Source organism: Callithrix jacchus, chromosome 3 (genome assembly GCF_049354715.1).
Source record: "Callithrix jacchus isolate 240 chromosome 3, calJac240_pri, whole genome shotgun sequence".
In the NCBI taxonomy this organism is placed as follows: Eukaryota; Metazoa; Chordata; class Mammalia; order Primates; family Cebidae; genus Callithrix; species Callithrix jacchus.
In genome coordinates this window covers 124,443,938-124,462,258 of record NC_133504.1, presented here as the reverse complement: position 1 = coordinate 124,462,258, position 18,321 = coordinate 124,443,938, and the positions used below count along the sequence as shown (strand labels likewise).

At 37.0% G+C, this 18,321-nt stretch overlaps 1 protein-coding gene across 3 annotated transcripts in view; it reads right to left on the bottom strand.

Annotated features, from left to right (window-relative positions):
• Positions 1-18,321, bottom strand: part of RASSF6 (Ras association domain family member 6) — a 54,697-nt gene that overhangs the window by 20,576 nt on the left and 15,800 nt on the right. For all 3 annotated transcript variants that reach the window (XM_002745734.7, XM_017970495.4, XM_017970494.4), the window contains exons 3-5: positions 12,160-12,238; positions 6,447-6,589; positions 1,266-1,360 (exon numbers count right to left, since the gene is read on the bottom strand). In XM_002745734.7, the coding sequence (XP_002745780.4) occupies positions 1,266-1,360; positions 6,447-6,589; positions 12,160-12,238 (317 nt within the window). The remainder of the gene's footprint in view (positions 1-1,265; positions 1,361-6,446; positions 6,590-12,159; positions 12,239-18,321) is intronic.

The window sequence follows — 18,321 nt, the reverse complement described above, 5'->3', positions numbered from 1 at the left end:
AGTAGGAGAGGAGGCAGAATTGAGAATCACCGAACAAAAAGAAAGCAAACATTGGAAGTTGCTGGTGGGCTTATGAAGTTAATACTAGTGGGATACCCTTGTTCACACTGAACTGACTTGGTAAATCACAGCCCCATTTCAGGCACATGAACTGTGTCTACCACCCCTCACTCTAGCTTCCATCACCAGCATCTGCTACTCTTTGAATCTGATGTGTATATGAGAATCACATGAAAAAATTCATATAAAATACAAAATATCATGCCTGATACTTAGAAGAGTCTCAACGGATTACAGCTATCAATATCATTATTATTACTCTCACATCATCACCATTATGATTACAATTACTAATGTCACATGTCACTGGAGCTGGCATTTCCCATTGGTTTGACAAGTTCAGTATGAATCCATATGATCCTTCAATGTATTTATTTATTTATTTATTTATTTATTTTGAGACGGAGTTTCGCTCTTGTTACCCAGGCTGGAGTGCAATGGCGCGATCTCGGCTCACCGCAACCTCCGCCTCCTGGGTTCAGGCAATTCTCCTGCCTCAGCCTCCTGAGTAGCTGGGATTACAGGCACGCACCACCGTGCCCAGCTTATTTTTTGTATCTTTAGTGGAGACGGGGTTTCACCATGTTGACCAGGATGGTCTCGATCTCTTGACCTCGTGATCCACCCACCTCGGCCTCCCAAAGTGCTGGGATTACAGGCTTGAGCCACCGCGCCCGGCCTGTATTTATCTTTTAAAAAATATCTTTGAAATAACTTCATCAAATTTAAAATTGACTCCAGTATATCTGTGTCTTTCTGAGAAGTTATTTAAATATCTATTAACTAACTAAAATGTTCAACTTCTAAAAAGATATATAATTAGGCCTGATGGGCTAGGTCTAACATATGCAGCTGTTGAGAATAATAAATGATTCTAATCTTTGGGGAAAATACTGAATAATTTCATGAGTACAAACTTTATTAAAACTGTTAGCTCTCCCTATTCTAATAAATTTAAGTGACTTAATATAATTGCTTTTAAAATTACATTTTATATACCAAAGTAAGGTTCTTCAACATCATACAAGCGCTACAGTGACTTAAGTTACTATGCTCCTAAGACATTTACAAAATATATGTACATATGAAACAGGAGTTTATTGTGTAGTGGTATGAAAAACGTTAGATTTCAGGGAAACATATAGGGTCATACTTTACACTAATTAAAAACTAAGTCTCCCAATTAATAACATTTTGATACTGACCTTCCTGGGAATTCCTTGTTTCAGACATTGGAATCTGGGTCCTGTCCAGTTCGCTAATATGATAGAGATCATCAAATTCCCCCCAGCGTGTCATTCTGAAAAGTAAGAAATCTTGTAAGTAACATCAGTTCCATTCATATTGAAGCCCACGATGGTTTCTAGATTTACAGTATTAATAAAGTAATACTGTGGGCCTCTGTAGGTGGATATATCATCCAAAGTTATAACAATTTTATGATGTTAAAATTATATTCATACCAGTGGTCAGTAGGTATTTTAAATACTTCCTGTACTTTTACAGAGCATATCTTCTTGATATAATAATTCAGTTACACACTGAAGTGCAAGTTTTATAGATTCTGTAAAACATACGTTCAAATCGAATTAGCAGAAACTAAGATGATCAATTGTTATGAGATATTGGATAATACTCTTAGGAGAGTTTAGATATAAAAGTATTTTTTATGCATTCTGTCAATATGTATTGAGTACCTATTGCATTCAAAACAGTGTTAGGTAGAGTGGCTCTAAAATGAGAAAATATGGGGCCTATCTTTTAAGGCTCTTGATTACCATGAAGAATGTAGTTTACAAAGAAGGAAAATGTATGAGATACTTGGCCAGAAAATTATTATTTCACAGAAAAACTAACAATTTTAAGTGCATTCTAGTGCTCAGAACAAATGGAACCTGACAAGTGTTTATTTTTACAGCAGGTCAAAACTCAATTTTATTTTATTTATCGGGTCTCAAACAACTTTCTTATTCTCTCTGTGCCTGTGTCCTCATCTGTAAAATGGAAATGATAATGGTATGAGGTAGGATAGGGTGGTTGTGAGGATGAAAAGAGTTAATTTGTATAAAATTCTTGAAACGGTCTGAAATGGTATGCATTCAATATGGATTAAAAATAATTATAATTATCCTCATCTCCGTTGTCGTCGTTGTTGTCATCATCATCATCATCACCAGCATCTCTATCTGTTTCATTTCTGATGGGCCAGGAACCATTAGGGACCCAAAGTGTTCCCGGATCTTTCTAGGCAAATGGTTGCTATTATTTAAGAGTCTCTTCAATAATGTTTGTTTTCCTTATGACTAAAATATATTCACTTATAGGGAATTTGTGGCACTGACTTTTCCCAAATGTCACTGGTGGCAACAAAAAGTAATGGCAGTGAATATGAAAAGAATCATCCCCTTTCTTCTTTACTTTTGAATTATTTTGAAGTCTATTTTATGGTTATTATATCACTTGAGTCTCAGAATAGTCTTATGAGGTAGAAAGTAATCCTAATATATTTGTTAATTTCAGAATACAGCCAATCCAAACAAATGTTATAAAGCCCAACTGTAGGTAATAACTTTAACTCAAAGAAAAACTACCACAATCTAATTAGTCTTATGGCAGATAAAATTATCCATTTCCCCCAATTTATAGCAGCTTAATAATCAGAAAGTGGCAGGTATAATTATCATAGAAGGAAGGTTAGCAATGGAAAAGGTAATACCAATGAAAAACAGAAACCAAAAATGCAAAGTAATGTGATGCTATTTCATAAGGCTAAAGATAAGAATCCCTGGGATGCCAGGCAAATTCTTGGTGACCCTGGCAGACGTAACAGCTTAGCGTTGTCACACAAATACAGGCTGCCAGAAGTGGTCCAATATATTCTGTGTTTGGCCTCTTATCTTTTCCACCATCTACAGCAGAAAACACTAGTTTTCAGCTCTGGATTGTGTAATTTGAAGTGCCACCCCATGCAACTGTGCACATGACTAAGCTCTAGGGCAGTTATCCAGAGTTTTCAAGAGAAAACTGGTTGGAACTTAATGTAATATCAAATGGTTTAACTTGCCCAAACATGAGACTTCTGTTGCTCTGACCAAAGTTCAGGATGTATGGTCATTTGCAAATTTAAACTGTGAGGAGGTTTTCTAAAGAGTTTAAAAATGAAAAGGAGGTAGAATTTTGATAGACAAATAGAATATGGTCACTTCCCTCCCATATTGTAAGAAAAAAACCCACCACTGACATTATTCAAATGTACACCTGTCCAGTTCATGCTCTTTATGTTATTCTGCCATGACTTGTCCAAAATATGCAAAAGCTGAGTTTGGAAAGATTAAAAACAGAAGTGAAAAATAGTGTAAGCAAATACAACCTTAACAAGGCTGTTCTTTCCTTTCGTTAATGAAAGATTTCAAAAACACTTGTACTAGATATGAGAGGTCAAAGCACTGCCCGTAGAATTGTTTCCATAAAGGGTAGCAAGTGGTCAGAGCTCAAATAGACTGATTTTTTAAAAAGCTTCTTCACTCCAATTAAGCTCATACTTCCTCCGTGTGATTCATTTCAAACATAATTTAAACAAACTAACGTGACAACACCAACGATTCTCTCAAAGAGTGAACTGAAAGACATAAGATTACAGCCCTTCCTGCTGCTGAAGTTCCGTGTCATTTACTCCACGTTTACTTGCTGCAGATATAAAATCTGTCATCTTGCAAGAGCAGAGGTATACGTTTTGCCCAGAGATGCCCAGTGTGGGAAAAAGAAAACAGGAGAAGTCTAAGAGTAAGGAAATAGTCAATTTATTTTCACAATTAAAGGTTGAGAATTTAAACGGATGTTATCTTAAATGAAAAAACCAGAGGGAGGGTGTCTAGGATTGGACTGAAACAACAACAGAAATGATACCTTACCCCATTAGCAAAGCATAGCCGGGGAAAAGTCATTTCCAGTTATGCCATGCCTTCCTGCCTGAGTGTTCAGCTGGCTCCCAGGAAATATTCTTGGCAAATTAATGACAACCAAATCTAATCTTGCTCTTGTGTGCGTGTGGCTCTGTGTGTATGTATAAAGAATGGATTCTTTTTTTGCCAAATGTTCTATGGTCAGTCTTGTTACTTTGGAAAAGGACAAGCTGATAAAGGTTTCTAGGTAATTTTTCTCAACTTTAAACAAAAAGAGAGCCAATTCCTGTTTGTTTCATAGCAATATACTAATAAACAATGTAAAATATAAATGGATCCTATAGCAGATGTATCCCAAGGATATTATTTTAGAACCTGTGGCAGTATATGGAGAGGCATATTACTTTGTCCACTTGGGTTCTTGAAACTCATTCAAAAATTCAGAATTGCTAGGAACATGGATTTTACATTTGAGAACTTAAAAAATATCTTGGTTAATAATAGCATATTGTATATTTCAAAAGAGTTAAAGGAGAAAAGTTTTTATATTTTCTATTCTCCCCACAAAAAAGATAAATATTTGAGATGACTGATATGTTAATTAACCTGTTTTGTTCATTCTACAATGCATATATGCATAAAAGATGTTGTATTACGTAAATGTATAGAATTATTTTTTGTCAATTAAAAATAAAATAAAACTTAGAACATATCTTGGTAAAGCCATTCAAAATAATGATGGCTTAAGGTGATACAATTACCTTACTTCATCTCTTTGACATTTTCCTTTAATGTTTGATATTTATTACATTTTCATGAATTAAAAAATTAAAATGCATCAAACAGATGTGGCTGATCAGAGAATTTTGCAATGAAGTCTTAGGTAATACAACGTATGGTAGTTAATTTTGTAAATTCATATCTTGTATACTTTCCCGAAAGCAGATCCCATGAGTATTTTGTCCTTTTAAATGATGCTCCTCGTTATTTAGAATCATCAGCCCTATCAGTCATCAGGTGCCTGAAGTGAGAAATACGGGGCTTTCTCAGTCTGCCTCAGCCTGCAGCCTCCCTTCTGTTCTTCCTTAGGCTCTGAGCCCTAAGTTCATTGGTAATCCTTAGCTTGGATAGGAAACAAGAGATAGACAGAGGGACCAAATAGTCACAACAAAGCAGACGTCATTTAACCACAGGCTTCTGGGGATTTTACTCTATTCTATGTTTTGAATCTCTTCTTTGTGCCAGGCACATTCCCTACTGCTAAGAAGCTTACACTATAGACAAGGAGACAAGTATTCAAAAATAAAATTGACTGCATGTGTGTCAAGTGATACAGAAAAGTTTTCGGTGCACCTAGTATAGACTGAGGGGTCAGGAATTGCATTCTGGAGAACATGTTACCTGAGCTGAGTCTTAAAGGATTGTTGGAGGACAGTCAGGAAAATTGGTGTGGAGAAGCAGGTAGACTTCCAGGTAGAGTCAGGAAAATTAGAAATCGCATGAAATGTTTAGGGAATTACGAAACATTCAGCACAGCAGTAGTGTAATGTTTGAGAAATACTGGCAAGGTGAAAATCATAGTAGTGCTTAAATATTGTTTTCCAAATGAAAAGCAGATTTCTGTTAAGGTGATAACTGATTTTCCTTAGCCAAAGATCACATAGGGCAAACTATCCCAGCAGGCCTTTCTCCATTGTCTCCTCTGATAGGATGCCAGCTCATCTAACAATGATGGGAGGATAAATGGTATGAAAAGAAGGCTTGGAATCTCAATGTATATACAAAGTAGGTTAAGCTGGAGAGTAAAGGACTAAAAAAGAAGAAGGGATGGAAAAAAGGATGAAAGGAACTTTTATATAGGTATGATTCTTGCTGGGGATATTTATTAATTTTTCTAAAACTTGTAAAGGAGTAAGGAAAAAATTAGCCCAACCTGGATATCCAAGGTACACTTGCATAAACTCACACAGAGGACTGTTTTGTCTATTTATTTAACTTCAAATGCATTTTGGGGTATTCTGTTGGAAAGGATTGGGACCATCAGATGGAGCATCATTAAGTTTCCCTGGTACAAAGCACGATGAGCCCTTTGTTCCAAGGAAATAAGACATTTAGATTTTATTCTCTTATTTTAGAAACCAGGCCAGGGTAAATCAAATTCTGCCTTTATATTTTGTCTTTTCCAATGAGGGAATACAGACTCCAGGAAAGAAATAACAAGAGTAGAGGAGTCGAGACCACAGGCTGCGGAGCCCAGACAGAAGTAAGTTCTGCCACATTGTAATTGCAGATCTTGCACAAATTAACTAATCTTGAAAAACCCTGGTTTCTAAACACTTACTTAATGGAGTTGCTGGGAAATAAAGTGAGATTTTGTATAATCATTTCCACACAAGCCTAAGTTTCCTTCATTAAGAGTGCACACAATAAAACTAGATATGAAGATCATCTTCTGAGGAATTACAAACATGAACAATAGCTTACCCTTTGCTGGAGAAGACATCTGGTAACTTCATCGTGGTAAAAGAAGAGAATGGCTTCTCATCTTGTATTTTTAGCTGTATAGGTCGTTTTACTCCCCAGAATATGTCCAGCATTCCTTCAACCATTAGTTTGCCATCTTCAGTCTAAGGAAGAAATCAATAATCCCCCCGATTGTTTTTGTATTATTTATAGAAGGTAAATGTTTTAACTTAAGATGTAGAAATTAAGTGCATAAGAAACCTTAATAGGTTAAAAAGAAATCCCAGGGGTATTGTCTGGCTTTCCACTTTATCTACAAAACAATTCTATTTTTAAAATATTCTTTTATTTTTGGAAACAGCGATACCCAGCAAAGTGAGTAAATCAAAATGGTAATGGCATGTCCACCAGAGGGTACAGTATGTTAAAATACTTTCTGAACACTACGGTTCTTCAATTAAGTGGAATTTTAATTCTCTAATTTTGTTTAATTTAAAATTAAAGCAGATTTAAAAACTGTAATGAACTAGAAATCAGAAAAAAACTGTTTAAAGATTTAGCAGCTATTTCCTCATTTCTGAACAGAAAAAAATTTAACTCATAAAGTTATGCAGAACAGGTAAAATAATATATGTGAAGCCATGCTGTAAAATTCAAAACATTATAGATATGATTTTATTTTTGAGAGGAGTCTCACACTGTCACCAGGCTGGAGTGCAGTGGCATGATCTTGGCTCATTGCAACCTCCGCCTTCCGGGTTCAAGTGATTCTCCTGCCTCAGCCTCCTGAGTAGCTGGGACTACAGGCAAATGCCATCACGCCCAGCTAATTTTATTTTATTTTTTTGTATTTTTAGTAGAGATAGGGTTTTGCTATGTTGGCCAGGATGATCTCAATTTCTTGACCTCTTGATCCACCCACCTCAGCCTCCCAAAGTGCTAGGATTACAGGTGTGAGCCATCACACCTGGCTAGATAGAATATTTTTGTAAAAACAACAGCATTTGAAGAATTTCTTTAAAATTAGAAGTATAGTATAATAGAAGAAGGAAACAAGCTTAATATCGTGAATTTTGTGGATACTTTTGAATTAAAGGATAAACAGTCATTGTATATATATATCATTTTCCAATGTTAAAGTAATGTTTTCTGTTATAAAAGCTTTGAAAAATACAGAAACTAACAAAAGGCATATGCCAGCCACAAAATACCTATTTTAACATCCATTAACTATTATTAATATTATGAAAAGTTGATTGTTAGACAGCATTTAATAACTCAATTCTTATTTGAGAGTGTAATGAAAACTCCAGACTCTGAAATCGCATAAACCTGTGCTCAAATCCTGGCTCTGCCTCTTCCTAGTTGTGGCCTTGGACAAGCTGCTGGCCACCTTTAAGCTTGGGTTTTCTTATCTGAAAAACAGACATTATGATAATTCCTAATTCATACACCTGGAATTCAATAGGTGCTCTATATTACTGTTTATTATTTCTTTGGCTGTTAAACTTCCTTTGGAATCACTCCTGAAACAATGTTTCACGTTCCTTCCACTTTAGATTTGCATTTCAGAGTACTAAGAGGTTAGTTACCAGTCTTTTTCAGCAACCAAACACAATTTGTTTCTTGAAATGACTGTGCATAATATAGATTATATAGTTTAGTTAATGGTGGATAGCATTCTTTCTCTGCTTAACTAGAACTCAATTAAGCCTTTATATCAAAAATTCATAGAAACTCTGAAAAAAAAAACTCACTACTCTGCTGAGGTTGTTAAATTCTTCATTACTATATCTCCAGCTTTTAAAATGGTATCTGGTACATGGTAGACACTCAATAAATATTTGTTTCATTAATTGATTGATTAATCAAAGATGAATAAAGCCACATATTGTCATCCAAGGACTGCCCCTTTTAAACAGTGTCAGAAGATTTGAAAAATTCTGAATTATAACTTTATTGACCAGTATGTAAAGATTGAAAAGTCTGATAGCCTCAATGTACACTTATCACTTTATACAGCTTTAAAAATTATATAAAACATGAAACTATTTTTAAAAATTAAATAACTTTTTTTTTTTTGGACACAGAATCTTCCTCTGTTGCCCAGGCTGGAGTACAGTAGTGTGATCTTGGCTCACTGCAACCTCCACCTCCTGGGTGCAGCTGATTCTCCTGTCTCAGCCTCACCAGTAGCTGGGATTACAGGCATGTGCCACCACATCTGGTTAATTTTTGTATTTTTTAAGTACAGACAAGGTTTCTGGCCAGATTGGTCTTGAACTCCTGACTTCAGGTGATCTGCTCGCCTCAGCCTCCCAAAGTGTTGGGATTATAGGCATGAGTTACTGTGCCCGGCCTAAAAAACTTTTGTATTATAAATAGAGCAGTGATGTACAGAATTGAAAAGAATATGCCTCAACTTAAATGTTCATAACACCAAAACTCAAACATTTACCGAAAGAGAACAAATTTAACATCATGAATTTTGTGGAAACTTTTGAATTAAAATATAAATAATCATTTTCCTAGTTTTAATCTTTTCCTAAATGTTATATTTTTATAAGTATATATAAAAGATTTAAGATATAGGACAATGCTGAAATAACTTAAAATTAGGCCCACTTCTTTATAAAGGGATTAGTTATTTAATTAAGTATGTTATTGAATTTGGGGAAGTAATTTAAATACCCAATTGAACTAAATCATTTAACTTAGTAGAAAAGGCCAGAGTGCTTTGTAAATTATCTTCCATCTAAACTGCAGATTTAACCATGGTTGCCTAAAGTCCATGCTGTGACATGAAATTTGAAGATTTATATCAGAAGTAGAAAATTCTAATGTCCTCCAGCCAGAAGATATTGTAAATATGTAAAGTGAGCCCCATCAGAATACAAGGCTGAGTGAAGAGACCTGTGGAGAATGAAGCACTGAAATTTTTTTTTAAAAGAAAAAAGTAAACATAAGGCCACTTTGTACACTAGCCTGCCAGTTGCACTCCTAAAAATGCTTTGAAGAAATAAAGGGCATTCAAATAGAAAGAGAGGAAGTCAAAGTATCCCTGTTTTCGGATGACATGATTTATATCTAGAAAGCCCCATCATCTCAGCCCAAAAGCTTCTTAAGCTGATTAGCAACTTGAGCAAAGTCTCAGGATACAAAATAAATGTGCAAAAATTGCTAGCATTCCTATACACCAAAAAGAGAGCCAAATCCCAAACAAATTCCCACAGAAAGAATAAAATACCTAGGAATACAGCTAACAAGGGAAGTGAAAGACATCTACAAAGAGAACTTAAGTCACTGCTCAAAGAAATGACAGATGACACAAAGAAATGGAAAAACAATGGCCATACTGCCCAAAGCAATTTATAGATTCAATGATATTTCCATTAAACTACCATTGATATTCTTCACAGAAAAAACTATTTTAAAATTCATATAGATCCAAAAGAGCCTGAATAGCCAAGGCAATCCTAAGCAAAAGATCAAAGCTGGAGGCATCACACTACCTAACTTCAAACTATGCTACAGAGCTACAGTAACCAAAACAGCATGGTACTGGTACAAGAACAGGCACACAAACTGATGGAACAGAATAGAGAACCCAGAAATGATACTGCATACCTACAAATATCTGATCTGCAACAAATCTGACAAAAACAAGCAATGGGGAAAGGATTCCCTATTCAATAAATGGTGCTAAGATGACTGATTAGCCATATGCAGAAAATTAAAACTGGACCCCTTCTTTGCACCATATGCAAAAATTAAATCAAGATGGACTAATGATTTAAATATAAAACCTAGAATTATAAAAACGTTGGAGTATAACCTAGGTAACAACATCCAGGACATAGACATGTGCAAAGATTTCATGATGAAGATGGCAAAAGCAATTGCAACAAAACCAAAAACTGGCAAATGGAACCTAATTAAAGAGTTCTGTACAGTAAAAGAAACTACCAACAGAGTAAACAATCTACAGAATGGAAGAATATTTTTGCAAACTATGCATCTGACAAAGATCTAATATTCAGCATCTACAAGGAACTTAGACAAATTTGCAAGGAAAAAAAACCAAACAACCCCATTAAAAAATGGGCAAAGGACATGAGCAGACACTTCTGAAAAGAAGACATACATGTGGCCAGCAATCATATGAAAAAGCTCTGCATAATTGATCGTTAGAGAAATATAAATCAAAACCACAATGAAATAACATCTCACACCAGTCAGAATGGCTATTACTAAAAAGTCAAAAAATAACAGATGCTGGTGAGTTTGTGGAGAAAAAGGAACCCTTATACACTGCTGGTGGGAGTATAAATTAGTCCAATCATTCAGAAAGGCAGTATGTTCATTCCTCAAAGACCTAAAGACAGAAATGCCATTTGACCCATCAATCCCATTATTGGGTATATGCCCAGTGGAAAATAAATTATTTTATTATAAAGACACACACGGGCCGGGCGCAGTGGCTCATGCCTGTAATCCCAGCACTTTGGGAGGCCGAGGCAGGTGGATCACGAGATCAAGAGATCGAGACCATCCAGGTCAATATGGTGAAACCCCGTCTCTACTAAAAATACAAAAAATTAGCTGGGCATGGTGGCGCGTGCCTGTAATCCCAGCTACTCAGGAAGCTGAGGCAGGAGAATTGCCTGAACCCAGGAGGCGGAGGTTGCGGTGAGCCGAGATCGCGCCATTGCACTCCAGCCAGGGTAACAAGAGCGAAACTCCATCTCAAAATAAATAAATAAATAAAATAAAGACACACACATACATATGTTCATTGCAGCACTATTTATAATAGTAAAAACATGGACTCAGCCTAAATCCCCATCAATGATAGACTGGATAAAGAAAATATAGTATAGGTACACCATGGAATACTGTGCAACCATAAAAAAGAACAAGATCATGTCCTTTGCAGGGATGGAGCTAGAGGCCATCATTCTTAGCAAACTGACACAGGAACAGAAAGCCAAATACTGTATATTCTCACTTATAAATGGGACCTAACTGATGGGAGCACATAAACACATAGAGGAGAACTACAGACACTGGGGCCTATCAGAGGGTGGAAATTGGGAGGAGGGACAGGATCGGGAAAAATAACTAATGAGTAGTAGGCTCAATAGCTGGATGATGAAGTAATCTGTACAACAAAACACTATGACACATGTTTACCCATGTAACAAACTTGCACTTGTACCCCTGAACTTACAATTTAAATGCTTTTTAGCTTCAGGACTTTCCTAATTCTTTCTTTAATATTTTTAAATTTTTATTTTGATACAGTGCAGATTTATTGGAATCTAATCCATTTATTTAAAAAAACAAATCATATTTGACATTACAGATGCATCATGATTTATTTGAATAATCCCTAATTAGTAGTAGTGACATCTTCAAATTTTCTCCATTACAAATGACATCACAGTGAATATCTTTCTATATACATTTTGGTGCATTTGTAAGAATGTATTGTGATAAATCTTCAGTGGAAATGCTGTTAAAAATATTTGTACTCTATTTTTAAAATAGAAAATATGCCATTAAAATTTTTAAATGTTTTCTATCTCAAAACAGCTTAGAAAGTGACAAGTGTTCCAAGCCCAAGTCTAAAAATAAGAATCATAATCAAGTTAAACTTTCACCTGTTTCTTGCAGAATTGGGTGTGTGTGTGTGTGTGAATAAAACTGGATTGCCTTTCTTCAATGAGCTTACCTCTCCATATAAAATATGCAGATTTTTCTGGTTCTTATAGAAAATGTTATAGGTCTTCAATAAAGAATTAAGTTGTTCCCTAAAAATAAAAATAAAAAGTTCAATTACAATCAGTCTTAAGCTTTTTAACAGTAAAAGGTGGTCATGGTACTTTTATAAAGGTTCAAGACAGAAAGAAACGGTTTAATGGAATCTTTACTGCTCTGTCACTTTAACATAGGTCATTGGAAATGGAAGCATTCTTAAAACATCAACAAATGTTGAAGGTGCCAATTCGTGAATAAATAACCAGAGGTGGGAAAATGTCGGAAAATGATTCAGGACAGAATGGTGAGAAGAGTGTTCCGTAGCAGGAGGCAGCCACGAAATAGAAATACGATTTTATATTCTTTCATGTATTTCTACATTTAAAACCAACCTAAATTAAGAACTTGGTTGTGCCTGATACTGTCTCTCTACACATTACTCCCTCCTGCATGCCCAGAGCATGGGATGGGACACCAGTGCCCCAGCTCTTCAAATCTGTGTTTGCTACTCAGTCTCCCTGAATTTCCACAGCTGTGAAATGAAGGTGATCTGCCCTGCTTGAGGGGGCTGTTCAGAGCATTAAAGGCAACCACAGAAGTCGAAGATCCCAGCTGGGTGAGTGAAGCCACAGTGAGCAAAGGCTTATCGTTACTTTGGCAGGGGTGCTCCTCTCCAGGCCTGCTCCACACAGCTGGCAATGGCAGGCTCTGGCCTGGAAAGCTTGTAGGGGAGGAGTCCTCTTCCTTCCCGCCCCTTCCAGCTGGGTATCAAGATCTGAGAACAGATGTGCTGGTGAGTGACCCAGTGCTTTCTTGCCTAGAAAATCCTCCCTGTGCCTCCTACTGGAAATAAAGCTACAGTAAGGAATGCACCTGACTTATCTCACCCTTTGTGGCAGGTGGGCCCTGGCAATGGGAACACTGGCCCTTACCACACCTCTATTCTATCTTTCTCTCAGTGTCTCTATGTCTTGAGATGCTCCACTTGAGATGACATCATTTGTCCCTGGATTATTTCAGCAGCCTCCTAAAAGCCTCCCTATATCTGTTGTTAACTCTCAACAGCAGAAACTGTTTTAATGCAAACCTGACCATTTCTCCCCTTTGCTCCACACTGTCCAATGTCTTCTTGTTTTTCAGATTAAAAACCAACATCCATACAATGTCTTAAAAGGTGGAATGTGACTGTTCTGCTGTTACCTCTTCCATCTGATTTCCTCCCACCCTTCACTCACTCCAAGCAACCAACAGCCCCCCTGGTGTTCCTTGGCCACTCCAGGCACACTCCCATCTTGGGGCCTTTGCACTTCCTAATCCTTCTGCACAGAATGACCTTCTCCCAAAATTACACCTTGCCAGCTCATTCATCTTCTTTAATTAGTTAATCAAGAGTCAACTTCTCAAGAAATCCTGATCACCCAATCTAAAAGTCCACCTTCTCCCAGCATTTTATATCTTGATTTCCTCCTTTGCCCCTGTCCCTGAGTCACCTTCTGTATATTTTACTTATTTCCTTTGGTTCTGTCGCCTCCATTGAATGTAGCTCCAACAGTGCAGGGGTATGTACATATTTTGTTCACACTGTATTTTGTGCCTGGAAGAGTACTTGATATATACCAGGAACTTGACAAATTCTGGCCCCCAACAAGCCATGATATTAAAATTCCAAGTATTTCAATTGCTAAAATCCCTTTGATCCTCCATATCCATCTCTGTCTTATGAGAAAATGAGAGGGTGGAAAGTTTGGTCCACTTTACTCACTCCCATGTTCCTGGTTCTCAGATCAGAAACTTGCTCACAGTAGACTCTTCTTCAATAAATACTGAATATTGATTGACAGAATTTGTATATTCTGACTGTTACATGTTTGAAATCATGTAAACACATATTTTGCCATTGGACATTTCTTCCTTGTAATTTTCAAAGTGACATTTTCAATGATCAATGTGCTCCACACAACTGCCATAAAAAAGATTCTCCCAAAGTCCTCCATGCTGTCAGTCCATTTCCTGAATGGATTACTTTAAACTTTTAATGTTAATGAACACATCTTTTCTAAATATCATTGGTCACACTGATTTTGCTCTCTTGGTGTCATTGGCTTAGGATATTTCCTAAAAATTATACTACTGGCTGAGAACATGAACATGATTTATAGTGCTCATTCTTTAGTGCCAGAACACCATTAAGAAATTTCACCATCAAGAAATTTCACAGGAAAGAAATTTCAGGAACACTTGAATGCAACTCCTGTTATGCTGAGCTTTGAGAGTTGTTACAAAAGCAAATGGAGCCTTACATAATTTTATTCCCTCAGCTTCTGCTTCTGATAAAAGTACATTATATAATATAGTATGAGTGGCCTTCAAAGTGTTTACCTCTGGATCATGTGCAGTTGGAAAATGTTTCTGAACCTGAATAGAGACTGCCTAAATCCTCAACTGAAATAAGTCTCCAAATGACACAGGGTGTTGGCAAACTGTGGTCCCAAGCTGCCTGTTTTTGTAAATAAACTTATATTGGAATCACCATACTAACTTTTCTGCTTATTGTCTATGGCTGTTTTTCTGTTGTAACTGCAGAGCTGAGTAGTTGTGACAGCAACCACATGGCCTACAAAGCCTGGAATATTAATAATCCGGCTCTTTGCAGAGACAGTGTCCCAATCTGTAATCCACTCTGTAATACAGGGTAGCCGGATACCACAGAAGTCTTCCATATTTTTCCCACCAGGAGCAGACTCTTCTTGATTATTAACTGCACTTTAAAAGATTTTGGTGTTGCTGATTAGAGCTCAGTAAATGAAAGTACTGGAACAAAATTGGGTAAAATAGTGGTGCAATACAAAACAAGGAATTAGAAAGGAAAATTTAGAAGTTGTGTGAACAAACTATAGCAATGGTGAATGTTGTCCAAACATTTATTTTAATCATGTACCTTACCAGAGAAACTTTTGAAAATGATTAGTTTATGAAACAATGTCTCTAATATAACCTCCAGAATAAAATGTACTCTGTAACAGTCTAGATTAACTTGGCATTAGGGGAAGAACATGTTGAAGAATTACTGTCAAATTGGTCATCTGCATCTTTCACATTACACCACCCCACAGAACGTCATTTATTGAACATGCTACAGTTGCTGTGTGAGCACCATCAAGAGGACTTAGTCATATGCAGAGGGTGGGTGAGAGTTCTAAGGAATAGATGTTGCCGTTGGTGAGCCTTGGTGGATGAGAATTAAACAGGAAAAGAAGGGTGTAAAGAGCTTACCTAGCAAAGAAACATGGACAAGGACATGTAGCTATTTCTTTTTTTTTAATTGCATTTTAGGTTTTGGGGTACATGTGAAGAACATGCAAGATTGTCGCATAGGTGCACACATGGCAGTGTGATTTGCTGTCTTCCTCCCCATCACCTATATCTGGCATTTCTCCCTATGCTATCTCTCCCCAACTCCCCACCCCCCTCTGTCCCTCCCCTATTTCCCCTGGCAGACCCCAGTGTGTGATGCTCCCCTCGCTGTGTCCATGTGTTCTCATTGTTCAACACCCACCTATGAGTGAGAACATGTGGTGTTTGATTTTCTGTTCTTGTGTCAGTTTGCTGAGAATGATGGTTTCTAGGTTCATCCATGTCCCTAGAAAGGACACAAACTCATCGTTTTTTATGGCTGCATAATATTCCATGGTGTATATGTGCCACATTTTCCCTGTCCAGTCTATCATTGATGGGCATTTGGGTTGCTTCCAGGTCTTTGGTATTATAAACTGTGCTACAATGAACATTCGTGTGCATGTGTCCTTATAGTAGAATGATTTATAATCCTTTGGATATATACCCAGTAATGGGATTGCTGGGTCAAATGGAATTTCTATTTCTAAGTCCTTGAGGAATTGCCACACTGTCTTCCACAATGGTTGAACTGATAGCTATTTCTATAGTTTGCAGAAAAAACTCAGAGTTGGGATTCCAAGAATACAATTTGTAAAATGGGGAATGCTGAGCAATGAATGAGCCCCGTGAATCATTTTAAGAAACTTGGAATTCACTTTGCAAACAATGGGCAGCTTTTGAAGATTCTAGGCAGGGGAAAGACAGGATGATACGAAGGATCACTGAGTAGAATGTGGAAGACAGATTTCAGTACAAGACAAGATAGAGGCAGCAAGATGAGTGAGACCACTGCAACACTAGTGCGGTGGAGGTGCAGAAATGAGGCTGATGTTCCAAGGAAAGCTGAACAAATGTCCCATGTACACGGAATATTCTAAAGTCCAGAAGGGGCCTAAATAGTTAGCATTGTCTGGTTTAGGACTCAAAGGCAATCATTAAAGTGTTATCTGAGCAGTCTCTAGTCAATAAGAGGAACACGATTTAATTTACACTGTGACCTGTCAGTGGTAATTTTAGTACATAAATGTTACATATGGAACCCCTCAAAAAGAATCTGTGCACCTTTCCCCCTCAAACCTGTAAAAGTTCACCTTCCAGCATGACCAGACTGCTTAGCATAGACTGTTCGATGTCCCTAAAAACACTTTAAAAAGTAAGTGATAAGACATGGATTCTATGTCCAGTTTTCCAGTTTACAAATCTATGATGTCAAAGGCATGCCCAAGACATAGACAAAAGGTTCTTACACTTTTTATGTAAGACACGAAAAACTATTTTCTAGGAAAAGGCCTTGGTTTTTGAAACATGAAACACTGTATCACAATATGTAACAAGGATGTTTTCAACATTATTAAACACCATATAATGAGGATGGTGTTTTCACTAAACTGAAGAATACCAGATTTCCATACATTTAGACTTCTAGCTAAATGAACATGTAAATTATAGGTTTCTCCAGGATAGAAGTTGGCACCCTGCCACAGGCAGCGTGGAGAGAATCCAGGTATAAGCTCAGGAATATCCATGATTCTTCATCATGGCTCTGGAAGAGAGCTAGCCAGAGAGAGACTGATCTTGGTCGGGGGTAGGTCAGGGAGAGGGATGGTGAGACAATCCCGGTGTCCTGTTCCTTTAAGGCTCCAGCTTGGTTTTAATGAGTAATGGTGGACCCAGAGCTTACCATAAAATGCTTAGGTGTACTTTGCACTTTGTGGCCTGTATTGCAGGTGCGTAGCAGATGGGAATTACTTGCATTCTGACGTTTGCCATGAATAATGCACTTAGCAAGAAATGAGTTACTCAATCTTATTAGATATTTGGCTGGCTGGAAGAAACAATTTTTATTTAATTTCATAAAACTGTAATATGCATCAATGTGGGACAAGATTATGGGTGGAAGTGAATTATGTCTCATGTCCACAGAATGGATGTCAACTATTAGTTGTACTAAGATATTTTTTCCTCTTGTTTTAATAATGACTTACAACATAATTAAGTGGCTAAACTATTCCTTCCCTAAAAACCAAGAACCCTGTCCTACTCTTTACAAAGTGATTCTTACAATTTGAACCCACTAAGGGCAAAGCATAAATACTGTCATATGCCATCACCCTACACAAAACTTCAGAGACTTCCGTGTGATACAAATGAACCTCAGGGGAAAACACACTCAATGAAGCCGACAAAGGCATATTTAGCCCCTGGCTGTGCTTCCTGAGTTTGAGTTACTTCTGCTTCTTGGAGACTTGCTGAAAAATGCTCATGGTTCCAATCAGGCAGCCACTGAGCTGCATAGTGATAACATTCCCCTGTGTGTGTTGCCATGTTTAAGAGCAGGAACCAAAAACATTTGAAACAGTTTTCATCAGTGAAAAACTGAGGCAGAAAAGGGTAATGCTAATTAGTTCTCTTTCACAGGTTTTCTTTTTTCCATTGATTTTGTTCATGATGTTAAATTTTAGCAGTGATACTATTTAACAATTTCATATGTCAGGTTCAAAAAGCTGAATTTAAAACCAGATATATATACATATATATTTCCAAATATATATATAGGAGATGAAGTTTTGCGCTTGTTGCCGAGGCTGAAGTGCAGTTGTGCAATCTTGGCTCACTGCAACCTTTGCCTTCTGGGTTCTCCTGCCTCAGCCTCCTGAGTAGCTGGGATCACAGGCATGCACCACCACGCCCAGATAATTTTGTATTTTTAGTTGAGATGGGATTTCTCCATGTTCGTCAG